General features: G+C 57.9%; 1 protein-coding gene across 1 annotated transcript; it reads left to right on the forward strand.

The window, feature by feature from the left end:
* Positions 1-33: 33 nt before the first annotated feature.
* Positions 34-20095, forward strand: CIAPIN1 (cytokine induced apoptosis inhibitor 1). Its single transcript, XM_055146195.1, has 9 exons — positions 34-165; positions 5021-5185; positions 6336-6488; positions 10376-10452; positions 12525-12690; positions 14084-14157; positions 15496-15611; positions 18865-18946; positions 19575-20095. The coding sequence occupies exons 2-9, from the start codon at positions 5029-5031 to the stop codon at positions 19683-19685; spliced, it is 936 nt and encodes a 311-aa protein (XP_055002170.1). The 5' UTR covers positions 34-165; positions 5021-5028; the 3' UTR covers positions 19686-20095.
* The last annotated feature ends 2523 nt before the right edge of the window (positions 20096-22618 follow it).

Consider the following 22618-nt stretch of genomic DNA (forward strand, 5'->3'; position numbering starts at 1 on the left):
CGCAACGCGGCTTCCGGGGCCGGGCGCCGGCACTTCCGCCCTGCTCGCTCGCGCCGCCTCTCGCGAGACCCGCGAGGCCCCGAGCCGGCGCGGCGGCGGCGGCGGCGGCGGCGGCGGCGGCGGCGGCGGCGGAGGACGGTCCGGGAGCGGGGCGCCGGGCTGCAGGTGAGCGCCGTGCGGCGGGGCCGGGCGCGGGGCTCCCCGCCCCTCCCTGCGCGCCCGCCTGCCCCTCGGAGCCTCCCCGCGCCGGTGCCCGGCGCCGTCCCCGGGAGGAGCCCGGGGTGGGCTCCGGTGCGGGGCCCCCCGCGGACCTGCCCGGCCGCCTGGGGCTCCGGCCGCTGCTGCTGGGCTCGGACCCGGAGCCGGGGCGCGGCGGGCCAGGGCTCCGCAGCGGGCCCGGCGGCGGCGACCTTGGGCTCCGTCCCTCGGCGGGGCCCGGGCCGGTACCGACACGCCGGCCCGGCCGGACCGCGGGCGGGCGTTGCGCTGGCTGGCAGGTGTGTGGCCGGGTCCTCCCTGGACCGGTCACAGCCGGGGCTGCCCAGGCCACCCGGCCGCAGCCCCCGAGGACGACGGCAGGCGAAGGCCGGCCGGGGGGCTTGGCGCAGGGGGCTGGAGGGCCAGGAGGCAGGGACGGGGGCGCCGGTTCCGACGGGCCCGGGCAGGGGTCCGTGCTGAGCCTGGTCCGGGCGGGGCGTGCCCGGTTCTAACTTTCCTATCAGTGGAACCTTGCAGATGGCCTGGCGGGGGCCGGATAACCGCCGCGGGTTTGGTTTGGGGGCCACACCCGGCGGTGCTCAGGGCTGACTCCTGGCTCAGTGCTCAGGGAGCCGCAGTCCTGGTGGGGCTCAGGGGACCGTTACGGGGGATGCCCGGATTGAACCCACCCAGGTGGGCTGGATGCGGAGCAAACGGTCTCCCGACGCGGTACTGTCGCTCCGGCTCCGGGTTCTAGCTCGTCCAGCCCCGCGCGAGTGTCAGGAGGACGCGCTCCCGCACCCCACCCCGCTCTCATCGCAGGCAGAAACTGCAGTTAAACCTGCAGGTTCTCTCCGTGCTAGACAGCGGGGTGCCCGCTGTTCTCGGCGAGGTTTTAGTTTCCTGAGTGCTGTCCAGGTATCTTGGAGCCTGCCCCTTGGAAAGCTCACGTCTGGCCCTTTCTGGAGCCTTCTGGACTCCTAACGCTCCACCTACCCGATTCCTGGAGAGGGCCTTCCTTTTCCTTTCCTTGCCCATTATCTACTCCCAGCCCCACCCCCACCCCCTTTTTTTACCCCTGACCCACAAGCCTCAGTTCATTTAAACGAAAATTTGCCATTATTTATTTATTTATTTATTTATTTATTTATTTATTTATTTATATTTAAGGACTTTTGGGCAACACCTGGCAGTGCTCAGGGGTTACTCCTGGCTCTGTGCTCAGGGATCACTCCTGGTGGTGCTCCGGGGAACCATACGGGGTCCCAGGGAAGGAACCTGGGTTAGCCGTGTGCAGGGCAAACACCCTCCTCCCTGTACGATCACTCCAGCCCCAGTCTCAGACTGTTTAAAGCACCTGGTTTAAAAGGATTCAGCCTCTCGTCTTCATGCCTAAACCTGAATCTCCTCTTATCCTGTGGGCCCGCCCCGCGTTTAGGAGGCCACAGATGCCTTCAGATATGATGCGTGCCTGAGAAATCTTAAAATAATCCGATGCGGCTCCATCAGTGATCCCAGACCCTTCTCTCCCTGCCCGCCAGACTGTGGCGGTGCCAGCGGCGTGTTCCTGCAGCGGTCACAGCTGGAGAGGTGCCCGACAAACAGGGCCAGTGACACGACAGTGACTCTGCTCCACCTTTTCTGGTTTGTGAAACTGGACTCTGAGTCACGACTTCTAAGTATGCTCACTTGGGTGCCAGATGTGATTGCCCCAGGCTTTTAAGTTTTAATTCGATTTTAGTTTTTTTTAGGGTTTCTTTCTTTCTTTTGTTTTTTATGCATTTTGGGTCACACCCAGCGATGCACAGGGGTTACTCCTGGCTCTGCACTCGGGAATTACTCCTGACAGTGCTCAGGGGATCATATGGGATGCTGGGAATCGAGCCCGGGTTGGCCACGTGCAAGGCAAATGCCCTCCCCGCTGTGCTATCGCTCCAGCCCCTATTTTTTTAGTTTTGGGGTCATACCCAGGCTGACTTCCAGCTCCGAACTCCGGGATCACTCCTAGTGGTGCTCAGGGGGACTATATGTGGTGTTGGGATCCAACTGGCGTCAGCCACTTAAATCCCATTCTATTTATCTGGCCTGCAATGCTTTTCATTTTAAAACTAAGAAAAGATTTTTTTGTCTTGTTTTGATTTTGGGTCTCACCCAGCAGTGCTCAAGGGTTATGGCTGCCTCTGCACTCCTGGTGCTTCTCTGGGGGACCGTATGGAATCAAATCCAGGTCAGCTGTGTGCAAGGCAAGCTCCCTCCCCGCTGTACTATCTCTTTGGCTTCGCTTTTTTTGGGGGTGGGGGGTGTCACACCCCCAGTGATGCTCAGGGAGGGGTTACTCTTGGCTCTGCACTCAGGAATTACTCCTGGTGGTGCTCAGGGAGACTATATGGGATGCTGGGGCTTCAACCTGGGTCGGCCACATGCAAGGTAAATGCCCTACCCGCTGTACTGTCGCTCCGGCTTCTCTCTGACCCTGCTTTTAAATTATTATTTTCTATTTTTTTTTTTTTTGGCGTATTTTGGCTCACATTCAGTTGTGCTCAGGGGTTACTCTGGGCTCTGTGTTCAGGAATTACCCCTGTCAGACTCGGGACCATCCGGGATGCTGGGGACCAGAATTGGGTCGGCCTCATGCAAGGCAAACACCTTCCCGCTGTACTACCGCTCCAGCCCTGACTGGTTCGTAAGTGTGAGACTGATTCTGTTTTGCTCACCTTTAAGACTCCAAGTTTCTTTCCTCCACATTTTTGAGTTAAAAGGTTCAAAGTTTCGGTTCTTGCGCGTGTGCACGTTGGGGTTTTAAACGTCACAGGTCAGTGACTAAGGAGTCCTGCTCGTTGGAAACGTGTCCTTGAACTGGACTTTCCCTGAGGTCAGGACCCACACGGGAGGGGTTGGGGGAGGGGCACCCTGGAGAGCGAGGGGGTCTGCCCGCCAAAGAGGGAGACACAGGGGAAGCTGAGTCCGGACTGTGGAGTTTGTTTGACTTCTGCGAACTTGAACATAAAATCTTTAGCAAGTGAATTCCTTCAAGAAACGAGTAACAGATAGGGGGGCCGGGCTACCCTGGGCATGGTCTGTAGGCAGAGGAGCAAGTGGGGAGAAGGGACGTTTGTAACCTTCGGTGGTGCTGGGTCGAGAGCCCAGTACTCATGGGAGGCAGTGCTCTGAGGCTGTGTTCCATTCCGAGCCCCCAGATAGGTGCTGTTGTCTGTCTGTTTGGGGGCACACCTGGCAGTTCTCAGGCTCACGCTCCTCACTCCTGACTCCCGGTCACTCTTGGTGGTTCTTGGGAGACCATCTAGGCTGCCGGGGATTAAACTCCGGTGCAAGGCGGGGCCTTTATCCACTGTGCTCTCACCGGCCCCATGGATGTTTCTAAAGGAGGAAGAGCGTAGTCGTGGACGTGGCTTGTCTGGCCGGGCACGATTGCCAGTGAGTTCCTGCCTCCAGGAGCACCGCCCTTTCCAGTCCGGGGCTAGCCCAAGCCCATCCCTCTCCCACCGGCTTCTCTCTTCTCTCGTTTATTAGGGACATTTCGAGCTGGGAGCTGAGGCATTAATGTTTAAGAAAGGAGGAACCAAGCAGGGCGCCCTGTCTTCTGACCTAGTTTCATTGCGAGCACATTCTAAACTCACCTGAGTATCAGGTAGAAGAGAAAGTTTACCCTCGGGGAACATTTCCATAGGCTGAAAGCACAGGGCTTACTCTCAGGTAGGTCTGGATTCAGACCCCAGCTCTTTATCTGTCCAGCGCCTGGTCATCGTGGGAGCTGGGCCAAGCCAGTGACCACAGTTTCCTGGCTGTAAAATGGGAATAATACCTAGTTTAAAGGTGTCCTGAGGCGGGACTGAGACATAGTACAGTAGGGCACGTGCCTGGTGTGCAGCCAGCCCAGATTCCACCCCAGGCACCCCCTAGGGTCCCCCAAGCCCACCAGGATTCATTCCTGAGTGCAGAGCCAGGAGTAACCCCTGAGCATTGCCAGGTGTGGCCCCAAACCCAGAAAAATAAAAACTAAAATAAAGGTGTGCTGAGGTGTCATGTGAGGTAATACATGTGAAGTGCTTGGAACAGGCTTGCTAATATTAATTATGACTTTTTTAAAAAGAAAAGTCTTATTTAGGAAAATGAGAGGAGAGAGTGCCCCATAAGGGGAAGTAAGAGAAATGATGTACTGCCAGTGGGAAGGAAGTGTGGCGTTGGCGTGTGGCGTTTGCTTGTGTTTATCTGTCACCCTCCCCGTGGGGGTGGCGGTGGGCTGGCCTGCTCCCAGCCTGTGCTGCAGCCCTCTGCACTATCCCCAGGCCTTCTTTTTATTTTGCAGAACTGGGATAGAACCCAAGTCACATGCATGCAAGGCGAGCACTTTACCTTTGAGCCACAGCCCATCCCCCGTGAGGTTAAACTTTAAAGAAAGACATAATAGGTACTAATGCCTCAAACAGTCTTCCTAATAAACATCAGTAAATGACATGGTGGGAACTATTGATCATTGCAGATTGAGCAAGGTTGGATTTTAGTATTTTGACGAAAGAGGGAATATCAGTGGGATATTCCATCTCTTTTTTAGAGCATCTAAGCCTGTGGTTAAACCTGCCAGCTTGTGTGCCTTCCTGCGGAGTCCTGCTTCTGCCTCCTTAAGGGCCCTGGGGGTGTTGGGCGGAGGGAGCTCGGGTTCGTGTGTCCCTGCTCTCCGGCCTCCGATTCGGAAGGCTTCCCGAGGTGGTCTGTGTCCGCTGGCGGGGAGCCGGCGTCAGGCCGTGCCGCCAGTCCCGTTTCGTGGCCCGTCCTGGGTGAACCCGTGCTGTTGTCTCTGCAGCTCTCAGGATGGCGGCTTTTGGGATCTCAGCCGGCCAGTGTGTGGCACTGGTCTGGGACAAGTCCGCCCCCGTGGAGGCCCTGAAAGAACTGGTGGACAAGCTTCAAGGGCAGACCGGTGAGGAGGGCCGCGTGTCCGTGGAGAACATTGGCCAGCTGCTGCAGTGTAAGTTCCTCCCGGGGCCAGAGCTCGGGGTCGCTCCCAGTGGGCTTCAGGGAAACCATAAGGGACCCCAGGGATCGAACCCGTGTCAGCTGTGTGCAAGGCAAGTACAGCCCTCCCCACGGTACTGTCTCTCTGCCCGTGTCCCTTTCTAATCCTTTGTCCCTGGGTCGGGCTGACACGTGGCAGAAGTGGCCTGTCACACTGTTTGTGTTTCGGTGGAGATGTAGCGGACTTCGGCATTAGCCGAGGGTCTGTATTAAAGTATGTTCTTATTTTTATTAAGATTCTTAGGGGCTGGACGATAGCACAGCGGGGAGGGCGTTTGCCTTGCACGTGGCCGACCCAGGTTCAATTCCCAGCATCCCATAGGGTCCCCCGAGCACTGCCAGGAGTAATTCCTGAGTGCAGAGCCAGGAGTGACCCCTGTGCATCACCGGGTATGACCCAAAAAGCAAAAAAAAAAAAAAAAATTCTTAACATCCTTTAAAAGCTTACTCTCTCTTCTACCTCTTTCCCTGAGCATAAAAAAATTAAGGTGTGTGTGTGTGTGTGTGTGTGTGTGTGTGTGTGTGTGTGTGTGTGTGTGTGTGTGTGATGGGATGGTTTGGGTCACTCCTGGTGGTGCTTAGGGCTTACTCCTGGCTCTGTGTCAAGGATCACACCTGATTAGGGGTTGGGGTGGACCATATGGGATGTGGGGGATTGAACCCCCGTTGGCTGTGTGCAAGGCAGGCACCCTACCTGCTGTACTATTTTTTGTTGGAGGTTCACGTCCAGTGGTGCTCAGGACTTACTCCTGGCTCTGCGCTCAGGGCTCACTCCTAATGGACTCGGCGGGACCCTATGGGCTGCCGGGGATTGAACCTGGGTCTGCCACATGCGAGGCACTGTAGTATTGCTCTGACCCCCCTGAAAAAAGAATTAAAAAAAACTCCAAATGCTAATATGAAATTAGTAAGACAGAGACAGCTGGTAGCAGCAGCATCACGCGTTTTTACTGGTAACGCTGACACAATGGTGCTGGCTGCCCAAGGGTGTGGCTTCTCCTGGGGCCTCGGGTGGGGTGGGGTGGGGTGGGGTGGGGGTTCGGAGGGGCTGGCGGTTGCTCCTGGGCTGAGGGGGCTGCTGATCACCGTCTTTCTTCTTCTAGCCTCACACAAGGAGTCCAGCTTTGACTGTATTCTGTCTGGGCTCGTCCCTGGCAGTGCCACGGTCCACAGCGCTGATGTGCTGGCCGAGATTGCCCGGATCCTGCGGCCGGGCGGCTGTCTCTTTCTGAGGGAGCCGGTGGAGACAGCTGTAGGTAAGCAGCTCTTCACTCGGAAGACTTAAGTAAGTTGCATCTGAAGGTTTGTTGGTGCTTCCCTTGGAGCCAGGGGGTAGCATTGCCGAACCCTCCCCGTAGGGCTAAAGTGCCGTGAAAACCCAAAGCAGCACATCTCACAGTGTGTTCTTGGATCCATTAGGCGGGAAGTGCCCCAGCAAGAAACAGGTTAAAGGTTTAATTTTGATTGGAAAAATCATGCTGCAATAAAAAGGAACAAACTTCAGTGATCTGTCACGCACAAACATGCATCGATCCACCGCAGATCACAGGTGTAACAGTGCTCCCTGTGTATTCCGGGTGCTTGTAGGAGGCGCGTCCGTCGAGGTTAGTCTAGTTACACACTTGGCACATTCGCACAGTGACAATCACCTAATGACCATTTCTCAGAATGTTCCTAGTAATTAGTGACTTATGACTATTGAATGGATCTCAAAGGAGTCCTGCCGAGTGAAAAATGTCAGTCTCAAAGGTTATATGCTGGGTGCTGGAGTGATAGCACAGCGGGTAGGGTGTTTGCCTTGCACACGGCTAACCCAGGTTCGATTCCCAGCATCCCACATGGTCCCCTGAGCACTGCCAGGAGTAACTCCAGAGTGCAGAGCCAGGAGTAACCCCTGAGCATCGCCGGGTGTGGCCCAAAAAGAATGAAAAACATCAGAGGTTATGTGCTGTAAGATTCTTCACATTCTGGAGTCAGAGTGCCTGAGGACGGTGGGCATTCGGGGTTAGCAGGGGGACAGAGAGATGCGTGAGGGTTAGTCTCCGGGTTCTCTGTGAGGTGGGGGAGTTCTCCATCTTCGTCATGTGATCACGCTAATAGACATGTGAGATTTGCAGAAACACCCACACACACATGTGAAACTCTGAGTCTGGCCACGCTCGGTAACTCCAGTGCTCTGGCAAGTCGTACCAGGCTCTAACTCCAGTGCTTATTTCTCCACGTCCATCTTCCCCTCAGACGGTGGTCACCAAGGCCTTCAGGTCGCAACTCCACGTCCATCTTCCCCTGAGGTGTTAGTGGGAGGAACTCATGCAAGGGACCCTGCTCACCAGCTCCCTGAGCGTCACCCCTCCCCCCAGCCTTTCCGTACCCGTGTATCTCTTGTCGCTTCAAAATGGAATCACCGTATCACTGTCATTCAGTTGTTCCTCGACTTACTTGAGTGGGCACCAGTAACGTCTCTGTTCCTCCCAGCCCTGAGATTTTAGCGGCCTCTCCTTCCTCGTCTTTCCCAACGATTGCAGGCTCTTCCAGGGTCATGGAATGAGACTTATTGTATATATTGCTCTCTATTACTTGTTGCCTGCTGTCTGAACTCCATCAAATATGGTGTGGTAATTGTGGAAATGGGTAGGAAGTGTCTTATAATATGTCGGAAAGTGGCCTGGAGTGTGGGGGTGGTTGGGTAGTATAGGGTAGTATCGGTCGGCTGTTGGGGCTGGGTCCCTTGGGATGGGGACGGTTCTCACCCACCCCCCTCTGGGGTGCTCCGAGTGAAAATAGCCTGGCTCGGAGTCCCAGACTGTATTCAAAATGAAATGTTAAAACTTAATGACTGAAAATCTGGGTTTACGGAGTAACTTGCTTAATATGAAATTAATGCTATAAGCAAAGCAAAGCTTTTTTTTTTTTTGCTTTTTGAGTCATACCTGGCCATGAACAGGGGTTACTCCTGGCTCTGCACTCAGCAATTACTCCTGGAGGTGCTCGGGGGACCATATGGGATGCTGGAAATCGAACCTGGGTCAGCTGCGTGCAAGGCAAACACTCTACCTACTGTGCTATTGCTCCAGCCCCCAAAAGTTTTTTTTTTTAAATTTTGCTTTTTGGGTCACACCCAGTGATGCTCAGGGATTACTCCTGGCTCTGCACTCAGGAATTACTCTTGGCAGTGCTCAGGGGACCACATGGGATGCCAGACCCGCTATACTCTGGCCCAGGAAAACTTTTCTTTTTATTTGTTTAGTGGTAAATTAGCAAAGAGGCATTCAGTTCTGAACTTCTGTCAGTTTTTTACAAGACTTTCCATCAAAGTCTGATGACTCACCAAATAAGATAATAGAAATAAATTTTTTTTGTTTTGTTTTTTGGGTCACACCTGGCGATGCTCAGGGGTCACTCCTGGCTCTGCACTCAGGAATTACCCCTGGCGGTGCTCAGGGGACCATATGGGATGCTGGGATTCGAACCTGGGTCGGCCGCTTGCAAGGCAAATGCCCTACCCGCTGTGCTATCGCTTCAGCCCCAAAATAAAAATATTTTAATGTACGTATCTGATGGTTCTGATTTTTTTTTTCTGAGTCACACCCAGCGATGCTCAGGGGTCACTCTTGGCTCTGCACTCAGGAATTACTCCTGGCGGTGCTTGGAGGACCATATGGGATGCCAGGGATTGAACCCGGGTCTGCTGCGTGCAAGGCAAACGCCCTACCCGCTGAACTCGACCCAAGATTCTGAGATGGAAGTATAGCCATGATGCCTATAGCGATATCAGTGGTCCTTTTTGGGGGAGGTTTGGGACGCACCTGGCCATGCTTAGGAGCTGTTCTGGGTTCGTACGCGGGAGTGAGTCCTGGGCTCAGGAGATGATACGCAGGGCTGGGGATTGAACTCGGGCCAGCCACGTGCAGGACCCTTACCTTTCTGGGAATTTAAACTGCAGACAAGTCGGGGCCAGGAGAGAGAGTTCAGGGGGAAAGTGCTTGCTCTGTGTGCAGCTGACCCTGGTTTGACCCCGGGCATTGCCCGTGGGTAGCCCAAGGCCGGCAGGAGTGACCCCTGGGCACAGAGCCAAGAGTAGCCCGGCTGCCCCCTCCCTATATAAAATAAACCTCCTCTCACTAAAACTTTTATTTCCCTTTCCAGAATTTTTAGGAGAAAATGCTTGTATACTTAAGATTTTAGGGGTGGGGGGGGTGAGATGGTTTGGACCATTCCTGGGCTACTTGTGGCTCTGTGCTCAGGAACCACTCAGTCTTCTCCAGGGACCACGGCTGCCAGGAGTCAGCCTGGCTTGGCCGCAGGCACGGCAAGGGCCTAACCCCTCCCCTGTCTCGCACCCCAGCATTTCCGAGCGCCTTTCCCCAGTCATTATCAGTTATTGCCCAACAACCCTTGAAGGCTCAGTATTTCCCAGAAGCAGAGAGTGATAAGAAATAATCCTGGAGGATTTGACGCTTCAGAGCACTTTGGTCTCTTATCTGTGCTGGAGACAGCACAGCTGGTGGGGCGCTCGCCTCGTGGACGGCAGACCCCGGCTCGATCCCCAGCACCACGCAGCCTTCCCCCGAGCCCTGCAGGAGTGGCCACTGCCTCTCTGGCCCTCCAGCGAGCAAACGATCGGGAAGAGCACTTCACTCAGCCCAAGGGATGTGTCCAGTTAAAATACTGTCCCCGGGGCGGGACAGGGCAGTACGGGGGTTCGGGCTCATGCCCCCCGTGTAGCAGGCCCTGGTCTGATCCTCGCTGGAGTTCTGGGGGCTTCCTGGAGCCGCAGGCCCGAGCAGCACCCTTGGGCCTGTGCGTTGACCCCCCCTGCCTGGCTAGCCAAGAATCACTGGGAGCAGCCCCCAGGCTTCCTGAGCCCCACTGCCCCCCCCCCCCGCCCCCAAACCCTGTCTCTGAAATACGGCTCATGGAGCAGAGCCGGCTGTAGCTGTCTTAGTGCCCACTGACTCACAGGGAATCAGCCCTTGATTATTTCCCCCCCTGTCGCATGTACAACGTATTTTGGGGGTTGGGGGGAGTAGAAGGGTTATTGGCAAATTAGAAGAGGAAGAAACTCCCCAGCTGGGGGGCACTTAGTCCAGGGCTGAGCGCAAGCGGCATGTGAACCTACTCATGGGGATTTTCCTTTTGGCAGTTCCCGACTGCAAAGTGAAGACCCCGGCTAAGCTGTGTTCGGCCCTGACTCTCGCTGGCCTGGTGGAAGTGAAAGAGGTTTGTGACCGTCGTCCTCGCTGGGACTTTAAGCCCTTGGTGACGACTCCCTTAGCTCCTTGTCAGCTGTGTAGAGAGAGTGGGAGGAATAGCAGCCCGAAGGTGAGGTGGCTGCCTCGTGAGGGACGGGACGGCGTGGGCCCGTGAGGCTGGAGCACCTCGCGTGTTCGTGCTGGTGGTCACCGCAGAGGCAGAGACAGCAACGCAGGTCTCACCCGTGGCGTCCTAGGCCAGGGAAATGCGCACACCTAAGTCACTGGGGCCTGGGTGGGGGTGTTGAGAAGGTTGGAGGGCAAGGCCCCATTTCTTTTTTGGGGGGATTGGTGTGGAGGAGTACAATGGGGTTTGAGGCCACTCCCCTGCCTGTGCTTAGGGATCACTCCCGGTGAGCTTGGGGCACCCTAGGGGGTGCCGGGGGCTGACCTGGGTCGGCCACGTGCCCCATCGCCCCTACCCGCTGAACTGTACTCCGGCCCCGGGGATCACTCCTGGCGGGCTTGGAGAATCTTATCTGTGCCGGCTTCCAAACTGGGGTTGGCCCTGTGCAGGGCAAACGCCTTACCTGTGTACTCTCCCTCTGGCCGTGACCCCCTTTCTTTTTCCTTTTTCTCTTTTGGTCTTTGGGTCTCTCGCAGCAGTGCACAGGGACCTCTCTTGGTTTCGTGTGGGCTGGGGGCGGTGGCGGGGAGCGTATCACTCCATATGGTGCTCGGGGTACCAAGCAGTGCCGGGAACTGAGCCCAGGACTTTCGTATGCAAACCCCACTCTGCCTCAGCTCCGGCTCCCCTGCCCCCTAGAATCCCGTTTCTGACACATCCTTAGAAATGCTTATGAACTAGGGGCCCGGGTGACCGTGCCGCTGGGCAGGTGCTTGGCTGACCCAGGTTGTGGCCCCAAAACAAAGCAAAATGCAAACCACAACTGAAGTGGAGGTGTTCATGCTCCTGCGTGTTACCCTTTCCTTGTGTGGGTGTTAAGTGTACACCATGAGAGTGGGTAGGGTTGTTTGCCTTGCACACAGCCGACTTGGGTTTGATCCCCAGCACCCCATAGGGTCCCCTAAGCCCTCTAGGAGTGATCCCTGGGCATCACCTGGTGTGGCCCCCAAACCGAAAAAAAATAAATAAAAGAAAGTGTTTACTGCTAGAACAACAAAGAACTGCTGACGTGCTGTGTGCCCAGGACCTGTTTCCTTGTGCCCAGCCGTTCCTATTTTCCCTTTTAGTTTAAGGTTTCCTGATCTCTAATCCTAAAATAGGGGATACTCAACATTATTTAAGAATATAAACTGGAATGACAGGTCCACCCATGCCATGCTCACACTTGTCTCCTGAGGAAGCAGCTGATACATGCTGTGTTTGGAGGGAAGGGGGACTGTTGGGGCCGCTAAAGCGGCAGAGCTGGGGCTATTCCCGGATCTGTGCTGGGGGGTCACTTCCAGCAGTGCTGGGTGGGGACCATCGGGTGCCGGGGGTAGAATCCGGGCATCCTGTAGGTGAAGCGTATGTTCAAGCCTGTTGAGCTGCCTCCAGCCCCACAACATATTTTGTTCTGTGATGGTTTCGATCATGTTTCTTTATTTTTTTTCCTAACCTCCTCCCCCATCTCAAATCATGGTTTTATGTATTGAAAAGTCTGTGTCTGTGAAGTGTGTCCAGATACCCACCCAATGCTGTTTTGAGTGGCGAGCGGACACACACACACACACACACACACACACACACACACACACACACACCCATAGTTAATGCAAAGAAGAGCACAGTTATGGCCTCGGCTTCTGGTCCGTGGGAAACGGAATGTGTCTACACACACACACACACACACACACACACAAACGCACATACACACACACACACACACACACACCCATAATTAATGCAAAGAAATGCGGATTTGTTGCCCCCGGCACACACACACACACACACATATCCCATAGTTAATGCAAAGAAATGCAGATTACACATACACACACACGCGCTCGCGCTTGTGCAGATTTGCCACCTCGGCAGCCCGGGAAGGTGGTGCCGCATCGTGGCCTGTGACTGACCCTTGTGCTGTCCTTTTGCAGCTGCAGCGGGACTCCCTGAGCCCCGAGGAGACACAGTCCGTCCGTGAGCACCTGGGTTACCAGAGTGACAGCCTGTCCGCTGTTCAGGTCACGGGCAAGAAACCCAACTTTGAAGTGGGTTCTTCTACTCAGCTTAAGCTTTCTTTCGCCAAGAAGTCACCTGCAGGTATGTCCGGCCGAGGGACAGACCCCTGCCTACACGGGACGGGAGGAAGTGGAGGTTAGGGGCGGGCCAGAGGTGTGGATGACAGGTGAGACTTGGGTCGGACTTCTCTCTCTCTCTCTGTCACCTTCCTTTGTTTTTTTTTGTGGGGTCACACCGGAGATGCTCAGGGGTTACTCCTGGCTCTGCACTCAGGAATTACTCCTGGCGGTGCTCAGGGGACCATATGGGATGCTGGGAATCGAACCTGGGTCGGCCGTGTGCAAGGCAAACGCCCTACCTGCTGTGCTATCGCTCCAGCCCCTCCGTCACCTTCCTTAATGGCCATCACTTCCCAAGTAGAAAAAAGTGCTTCATGACCTGGGCATATTTGGGCCCGAAACTGAAAGGATATGTCACTGTTTAGCCACTTGGCCCCTTCCTCTGCCCCGGAGGACGCAGAGGCCTTCGCATTCTGGAGGCCTGAGTTACAGGCTTAGCTCATGAAGTCTCTGCCGGCCCCAGGGTCGCACATCCACCCGCGAGGCCCTTTCTTTGGCAGGACTGGCAGCCAGATGCCTGCCCCTCCTCTCACGGGGCCTTAGTTCTGTTCTGCTAAGGGCAACATTTTTTGGTGGTGGGGGGCGAGGGGCACACCTGGTGCTGCTCAGGGCTCATTCCCGGCTCTGCACTCAGCGGTCTCCTGCAGGGCGTGGGGGGCCTCACGGAGATTGGGCCTGGGTCAGCCGCCTGTGAAGCAGGCGCGTTACCCTGCTGTACTCTGTCTCTGGCCCAGTTTCTTGCATTTTTAAGTTTCATTTTGTTTTTGTTTCTGGCCAGACCCGCATGTGCTCAGGAGCTAATGACCCCCGGCAGTGCCTGGGGACCTTGCCTGGACTTGCGCTGGGCCGTCTCTCCGCTCAGTTGGAGCAGCTTTTCTTGAATCCAGTCGTTTCTGTGACGCTTCACTGTTTGTGTGATACTTTATGACACGCTTTCTTACTTGTTTTCAGTGTTTTGTGGCCGGTGTAGGGAGTTCTGTTTGCCGGTGTGCTCCGGGTGGAAGCCAAGACAAGGGCGGGGAGCTGTGTGCGGAGGCAGATGGGCTGTGTGCTGCGGCTCTGCAGCGCTGCCGCAGGGGGTCAGCCCGTGTCCTCCTCTCCAGAACGAGGACTGCGAAGTGCTCATCTCCTGAGGCGGTTCGCAGGCCAGGAGTGAGGTGACAAGTGTCAGGTGCTTCAGAGAGTTCTATCACTATCCCCATGACCAGCCCTGGTCATGCGTCTCACAAGTGCCCAGCCGGGCCTCGCACCTGACTCTAGTCCCAGCCCAGATGCTCCCTGCGCAGTGCTCTCCCCACACCGGCCCTGGCTCCCCACTGTTCTCACAGCTCTTGTCTCTCCCTCTGGTGCTCCAGCGAAGCCTGCTGTGGACCCTGCCGCCGCCAAGCTCTGGACGCTCTCGGCCAACGACATGGAGGACGGGAGTGCGGTGAGCGTGGGCCCCGGGCCTTGGGCAGTTCGGGGGTGCCGGGCTCGGCGTGGCTTGTCCAGGCTTGTCGGTGACGGCATTTCTAGTCCGGCATCATGACTGCCCGGCACTGGCATTTGGGTGGGGGTTTTGGTTTTAGGGGGTTTTCTGGTTGGTTTTGTTTCTTGGGTCCTACCCAGCGATGCTCAGGGGTCACTCCTGCTGCACTCAGGGGTCACTCCTGGTGGGGCTCGGGGGACCCTGTGGTGTGCCGGGGATGGACCCCGGGTTGGCTGCATGTCAGGCCAGCGCCTTACCCGCTGTACTTCACTCCAGCTGTGTTTGATTTAGTTTCGGGGCCACAGCTCGGTCATTCCTGTAGGGCTTGGGACAGGGAGACAGACGCGGGCCTGGGCCTCAGCCCTGGGCCTCCCTGACGCGCTGCGGGGGCCAGGACCCCACGTCCTCCCACTGGCCCCCCGCCACTGTCTCGCTGGCCCGGCACGGGCTTGGCCCCCTGCTCTCCCCGGCCCGGCTGGTGATCTCGAGCACTGTTTCCCAGCCGGGCTGTGGTGTGCCCCAGGTCGTTCCAGGGGGCCACAGGTGAGCATCATGTCGCTGGGGAGCCTCGGCACAAGACTTGGGCCAGCGAGAAGATGGGAGCTGGGGGCCACCCGAAGGAGACAGGCTGCAGGGGCCCCGGAGGGGAGGAGGTTGAGAAACGGACACATGGGGGGGATTCACACTGAGAGTCGCTCCTGGTCCGCGTTCGTTTCCCCGAGATGTCCCTGTTCTCGCCTGGTGTGATGTGCCCGCGGCCTCCGTGGGCACGTGTGAACCGAGAGGTCTGTCAGCTGGGGTCCCCTCCCTGGCTCCCGGTCTGGCAGGTCCTGAGCACTTCTCTCTTAGCGCCGTGCGCGTGTCTTTGGCCAGTGCTGTCGCAGCCACAGTCCCGCTCGACGGCCGTCCGGGGTCACTCGGAGGCGGACTAGAAGCCCACCCTGACCTGCCCACACACGGTCAGCCTTCCACAGTGCACGCAGCTGCTCGCTGTGCTTCTCTGGAGCCCAGGGGAGAATCCAGCCCCTCCTTGTATCAGAGAAGCCTCAACTTCCCCACAATTTGTGCCCCTCCCCTCACACACTCGCTCTCTTGGCCGCCCACCCTCGACACGCGGTAACTCAGCCCTCCGTCCTCCCGAGGCCCGAGGTCTCTGCGGCTAGTTTAGTTCACAGGGCGTCAGGGCCGGCCTGGAGATCCCGAGCAGGCGGACAGCCAGTCCCTGGTGTCCACGGCGATGGCTTCTCTGTGGCAGACACAGACACTGACCCGGGCCCTGACGCTTCCCACCCCTTTCAGGATCTCATAGACTCGGACGAACTGCTCGATCCAGAGGATCTGAAGAAGCCGGATCCAGCCTCCCTGCGGGCAGCCCCTTGCGGGGAGGGGAAGAAGAGGAAGGCCTGTAAGAACTGGTGAGTGCGGGCCTCCGCCGAGCCGCCCCCTGGCTTCCGCTGGCCTCGGTCCAGGGGCCCACGTGTGCCAAGCTGAGTGACCAGGTGGGGAGCCCCTGCGTGGAGAGCAGAGTGCATGGGGCGTCGCAGGGGCTGACACAGTGACCACCGCCTGCCGATGGCCCTCGGGAAGAACCCCTCGCCCCTGGTTCCCCTGCCGGGTTGCGTCTGCTCCGTCTCCCCACGAGAGGTCCCCATTCTCCTAAGTTCGTGATACTCGGTCCCTGCTCTCGGGGTGGCCCAGCACCTCTGGGCGAACCTCCACGCACGACATCACCGAGGCGTGAAGCCAGCCCTCGCGAGCGAGCAGGGCCGCTGCTCCCCATTTCTGAAGGTTCTGGGAGGATCAGCTCGGGTGGGCCCCCGGGCTCTGGAGGGTCTGCAGGCACCGCTTCCCGACGGCCATGAGAATGCTGGGTGGGCTGTGGGCCGGGGTGGGGGCAGTTGGGTGTGAGGCCAGGGGCCTGTGGCCCCCACACAGAGCCACGCCGGGGGCGGGGAGGAGGCTCCCCTGTGGCCAGGCCACGCCCAGCGCCGTGCGGGGAAGGCGCCCTCGGTGTGGAGGGGGCTTAGCCCACCCCCCATGAGGCCTGCTCTGACAGTGGCCGCGCGTCACACGCCGACTCCCTGCCGTCTCCTCCCCGGGTCACGCGTGGGGCAGGCACTCTGCTGAGAGCCACGTCCCCGCCCTTTTTTCCGTTCTTGCTCGTGATCAGTAATTCGTGTTTTAAAATCTAACCAGGGAATGACTTTTTCTCTTGGAATTTTAATGACGGCTCTGCTTCTGGGGGCTTGTGACCTGAGACCGTCCTGTTTCTGAATGCTTTCTCTAAGACTCAGCTCCCTTTTTGTTTTTCCTTCCTGTTTTGGAAGTTTCTAGACTCTTCCTCCTCCCTGGTGTCATGGTATCATTTAGGAGACATTTTAGGGGCCAGTATCTGGTGGTCCTCAGGGGCCTGTGCAGTGCCACAGATTGAGCACGGTGGGCACGAGCCCTCCTGCCTGAAGCCCCCGGCCCGGCCCTCAGGCTCGGGGGTACCGGCCTCGAGCAGGGCTGGTTCCCGATGGCACCAGCCGCTCAGTCGTCTCTCCTGTCTAGCACGTCACTGAGAAGTCTGATTTTCCTTGGGAGTTTGTCTTTGGCCTTTGTTTTCCTTCCTCTGAGCTATTACTCAGATGTCGGATCTCTTTGATGGACTTTGGTCATTTTTTTCTTTCCTTTTTTTTTTTTTTTCTGCTTTTGACTTTTGGGGGGGTTCACATCTGGCGACTCTCAGGGGTCACTCCTGGCAGTGCTCCGGGGACCATATGGGATGTCGGAGATAGAACCCAGCTCGGCCACATGCAAGGCACACGTCCTGCCTGCTCTACAGTCATTCTGTAAAATAAAAATCCCTATCATTTTTTATTTTTCTCTCACATTTTCCGTGTGTGTGTGTGTGCGTGCGTGCGTGCGTGCGTGTGTGTGTGTGTGTGCGCGCGCGCGTGTGTGCGCGCGCGTGCATGTGCCTTGCGGGGTAGGAGGGTTGGGGGCAGGAGTGGGAAACGCCTGCAAGTTTATCCTCCAAAACTGATACTCAATACTCGGTTACTTTCTTTCTACTGTGATGTTTTAAGTTTCCTGAATTTTTTTTTGGGGGGGAGGTCACACCCGGGGTCACACCCCTGTGATGCACTGGGGTTACTCCTGGCTCTGCACTCAGGAATTACTCCTGGTGGTGCTCAGGGGATTATATGGGATGCCGAGAATCGCACCCAGGTTGGCTGCATGCAAGGCAAACACCCTACCCACTGTGCTACTGCTCCAGCCCCTCTTGGATGTTCTTAATTTCTCAGATTCCTTTCTTTTTTAATCCCTTGACTTCAAAAGTAGTTTTTACTTTTGTTTGTTTGGGGGTCACGCCTGGAAATGCAAGTCAAGCGGCTTTCTTTTTTTTTTTTTTTTTTTTGCTTTTTGGGTCACACCCGACGATGCACAGGGGTTACTCCTGGCTCTTCACTCAGGAATTACCCCTGGCGGTGCTCAGGGGACCATATGGGATGCTGGGATTAGAACCCGGGTCGGCCGAGTGCAAGGCAAACGCCCTACCCGCTGTGCTATCGCTCCAGCCCCTCAAACGGCTTTCTGTCTTCTCTCTCTAGTCCCTAGCATCCTTTCGGTTTGGGGGTTACACCTGACAGTGTTGGGGGTTCCTCCTGGTCCTGCACTCAGGATTTACTCCTGGCAGTGCTCAGGGGACATGTGGGATACCAGGGGTGGAGCCTGGGTTGGCGCGGTACCAAGCAGGCGCCCTCCCCGCTGTGCTCTCTCGGCTCCCCTGGCTTCCTTCCCACTTGTGGGTATGACCTTGTTTCTCGGGTCAGTGCTGGTTCTGTCAGGGCTTTATAGACCCTTCGTTGTCCCTGAACTTGTCTATTTGTTTTCAAGCAGAGTCTCGACCACTGTGAGTCTGTCTTTGGAGGAGCGGCCTGGTGACTCTGAGTCATAGCCGCAGGTGGAGGGCACAGTGCTGGCGGTGCCCGCTGACTCGCTGTCCTGAAGGGACCTGGGCAGGCCCGAGGGCTCTGAGACTCTGCCGCTGGGTCCCTCTCCCCGGGAAGGACAGCTAATGCCTCTGGGGCGGCGACTCATCTCGTGGTTTGGGGCTATAGTACGAGTTGATAGTCGGTGTCCTCCCTCCGGCGTGGGGTGCGGAGTCTGCCCCGCCCGCCCGCGTCGCCGTCCCGTGGGCAGGGCTGGGCGGCTCTCATGGCTGTCTCTGGGCTGGTGTCTTTGGTGGGGCTGGAGGGAGAGTGGGATCGGATGTCTGCGTTGGCCTGTTGGGGTCCGTATTTGGTGGGGGGAGGGGTGGCTGTAGGGGGTCGGGTCACACCCATCGGTGGTCAGGGGCTCTCCTGGTGGGGCCCTAGAGGCCTCCGATACTGCTGGGGTGTCCCCCCCCCCCCGCCGTTTCTCCCCCAAGTAACCCGGAGATGCAGAAGCGGAACTCACCTGGTGCTGGGTGCGCGGGCTCGCCTGACCGTCCACGTTCCGCTGAGTGTGGGCATGGCCAGCACTTACCGGTCAGGGGTTTCCGAGAAAGAGTCAGTGTCTCTTCCTGTTCGTGCGCTCCCGCCCGCAGCCCTGGCAGGGAGTGCTGGAACCTGCTTGGGGCCCTCCAGGACCCGGCTTCCAGGTGGCAGCAGATCTCACGCGTGTCCCCTCCTTCCGCAGCACCTGCGGCCTTGCAGAGGAGCTGGAGAAGGAGAAGTCCCGGGAGCAGGCGAGCGCCCAGCCCAAGTCGGCCTGTGGGAACGTGAGTATCGGTCACGGCCCCTCGCCACAGGCCTCCCTGAGCTGGCGGGCACCGACTCGTAAGGGCGTCACGGGCAGGAGCGGGCGCGTGAGGGCCCTGGTGCTAGGGGCGGACTGTCTCTGCTTGGGGGTCTCTCACTCCCGGCCGCCTTGGAAACCACAGGAGCTCTCGGGATTGACCCGAGTCAGCCACACAGACGGCAGACCCCGTCCCCGCCGTGCTCTCTCTGGCCCCTGGCTGTGATCTAAACTGCTGAGAAGATGGACACAGGCCTCCCCAGGGACTTCCCTAAACAGCAGCTTTTATAAAACTAAAATTTTTTTGTTTGTTTATTTGATTTGGGGCCATACCGGGCAGTGCTCAGGGGTTCCTCCTGGCTCGGCACTCAGGAATTACTCCTGGCGGTGCTCGGGGACCATATGGGATGCTGGGAATCGAACCCGGGTTGGCTGTGTGCAAGGCAAACGCCCTCCCCGCTGTGCTACTGCTCCAGTTCCTAGAACTAGAATTCTTAAAAATCTCTTAGTGTTGGACCTGCAGATACCCACAGCCACTTCCTCCGCGCCAGTGTGGCCCGGATCCTGGGGGGACCCGGGCCCGCCTGTCTGACCGCCTCTTCTCCCCACAGTGCTACCTGGGCGACGCTTTCCGCTGTGCCAGCTGCCCCTACCTGGGCATGCCCGCCTTCAAGCCCGGCGAGCAGGTGCTCCTGACCAACAGCAACCTCACTGACGCCTAGGGGCCCGCCAGCCCCCGCCGCCCACGCCCCCACTCCACTCCACCTCCTCGGAATCTGCCCCGCGCCTGAGCGCCACGTGCTGGGAGGTGCCCGGGAGTCAGAGGCGGCTGTGGGCCGCCGTGCTGCTACAAAGACCAAGGGGTCGCGGGCCCCATCTGCCCTGTCCCTCCCTCCACCTGGTCGCAGGGCAGGTGTCCTGGAGAGGCTCCTCCCCAGCCCCCTCCACCCCCACACGCTCTGTTCACGCCCTGCGCCACCTCCCCTGCCACGCTCAGCAGCGTCTCAGGGCACCGAGACCCCCTCAGGGCTGTGAGCACATCCAGGGTCGGCGTCGTGGTGTGTCGTCCCCACCCCCGCCCCGGTGACTGTCCTCCTGTCCTCTCCAGTATTAAACTGTGTACTTCCCGGGACCCTCCGAGAGGGGCTGTGTATGTCTCTACGTGTGTGTGTGTGTGTGTGTGTGTGTCTGTGTCTGTGTGTCTGTGTGGTGAGCTGTGTGTGTGTCTGTGGTGTGTGTGTGTGTGTGTGTCTGTGTGATGTCTTGTGCAATGAGCTGTGTGTGTCTGTGATGTGTTTGTGTGTCTGTGTGTGTGATGTCTGGTGTGATGAGCTGTGTGAGTGTCTATGATGTGTTTGTGTGTCTGTGTGATGAGCTGTGTGTGTGTCTGTGTGTGTGATGTCTGGTGGGATGAGCTGTGTGTGGGGTGTGTGTGTGAGATGTCTGGTGGGAGGGGCTGTGAGTTCACAGTGGGGGGGTGCACGAGGCGTGCATTTGGTGGTTGAGAACCGCCTCCCCAGGCCTCCCCAGCAGGGACAGAGAGACGGGGGACCCCAGGTGGCCCTTTTGACGCAGCGCTGCCAGCATACTCCGAGCACGTCTGAGGGGTCTGGGGCACAGGGCTGCTGTGGGTGGTTGGTCACTCACAGAGGTGAAGCCTTTGGGCAGCGGCAGTTCTCTCGGGATTACTCAGGGAGATGCGCTGTCTCCAGGTGCATCTATATCGCTCTCACTTCCCCTTTGTCGTACGTATTAAACAGTTCAGCACACTTCTTACCAATACTTGCAGTTATTCGGATAAACACTGTAAGGGATACAGATCCCAAGGCTTAATTCTCCGGGCTCCGAGGCAAGGCTGCTGGGCTCTGCCGAAGGGCCTCGGGCTGGCTCAGCTTGTCCCTCCCGGTGGGGGTCCTGTCTCTTGAGTCACAACGGCTTGCATCAAGACCGTGCCTTGATGCTTTCTAGACTGTCCCATTTCGATGCCGGGGTAAGCTTTGCCGCTTGTCCCGGGTCCATCCCAGTCCCACGGTGGGGCCTCCCTCTGTGGGGTTAGGAGCTACGGCAGCGGAAGCCCGAGTCAAGTAATTTTGACAGATGCCCAGGAGTAGATATGTTTGAGTCGGTCAACTCCCAGGCATTAGGGGCCCAGAGTTAACAGTCTTTCTGTCTTTAAGCAAAGAACAGTGCTCTCTGGTAAAATAGGAAAAGGCTACAGGGGACGTAGAAAAGCAAGTAATTCATTTCGGATTCCAAGTCCAGAGTGCCAGAAAGTTCTGGCTTGTAAGTAGCCATGACTGACTTGGAAATTGTGACAGTGAGAAGTAAATGCAAAGGAAAGGTTAAAGATAAACGCAGGGGACTAGGGGTGCTCACAAGACCGCTGTAGCTTCTCTGGGGGGAGGGGAGAAGGGGCGATGCCCTGAGGGAGCCTGAAATAGTTACTACCCGGCAGGCTGTGTGTGTGTGATGCTGTCCCAGCCAACCAGGACCATGGGGCAGATTTCGTGTCCCTCCTCGATGGGGGCCGACCTGACCCCCACTTGTCCTTGGGGCCTCTCTCTTGCCCGTGGGGTTCCTGTGGGGAGGATCAGATGGTCAGAGAGCATTGGCCAGTCTGGGCAGGAGCCTTCTCGGGCCACCCTGACCAATGGAGACGCCATGAGTGTCCAGAGACCTCTGGCCCTGGGCTCTCCGCTGGACACAGGGTGTTCCAGGGTCCTGGCCGCTGCTGGTGTATGTGGGTCACGGGTGATTGATTCGTTACTGCCCACCCCTCTGGGTGCTGGTCACCTGTCATTTCCCACACCCGCCCTTGTGAGGTCCCCACCATGACCAGTGATGGTGGTCACTACAGTGCCGTTGGTGGGAGACAGTCTCAGAATGGGCCGGAAGGTCAAAGGGAGGTCATGGTGTGCCAGGTCATTACTTCCCTTGTCCAGGAGCTGGGAGCTGTACCCGGGCAAGCCCTGCCAGCTCTCCGAGCAGCCAGGACAGTGCCAGCTGCCTGGCCGGAGAAGCGGGCCCACCGAGTCAGAACAGGTGTGGTTCTGGTCACTGGCTTCGTGGTGGTCTGACGGGAGTGGGCACTGCCCGCAGTCTGACAGTAGGGGTGGGTACTGCCAGGCAGGGTTTTACAAGTGGGTTGTATCAGTCTGCCCTGTGGGTCCCTGTTGGCTGCTTCTGCCGAAGTTGCGTGAGGAGGGGCCAGAATCTCCCTCCAGGCCTGGGACAGGAGCCCCCCGGGGTGGGCTGCAGGCCCAGCCACAGTCACAGGCCTTTGCTGATGTGCTGCTGTGTCCGTCAGCACTGCTGGCCCCCAAGGGCACCACTCGGGGCATCAGCCCAGTCAGAGGGTGGCACACGGCTGGCCTGGGAGCCCAGGTTAGCCCAGCAGGGTGGGGAGGCAGGAGGGACCGGGTCACAGGCCACCCAGCCGACTCCATGAAGTGTGTGCCGCCGCGCACGGAATGCAGCCTCAGTTTACCCTTGGAGACACTGGGTGGGGCAGGGTGAGAGCTGTGGCCGCCCCGCCCCCCCCAGGGGCCCTGGGGAATCTCGGGGTCTGCGGTCACCAGCTTCGCCCTCGACAGCTGCAAGTTGGCGCTTCCCCCTCTCTGAGCCCACTGACCTGCTCCCGGGGCGGGGACACCCC

This window comes from Sorex araneus, chromosome 8, assembly GCF_027595985.1.
Source record: "Sorex araneus isolate mSorAra2 chromosome 8, mSorAra2.pri, whole genome shotgun sequence".
Classification (NCBI taxonomy): Eukaryota; Metazoa; Chordata; class Mammalia; order Eulipotyphla; family Soricidae; genus Sorex; species Sorex araneus.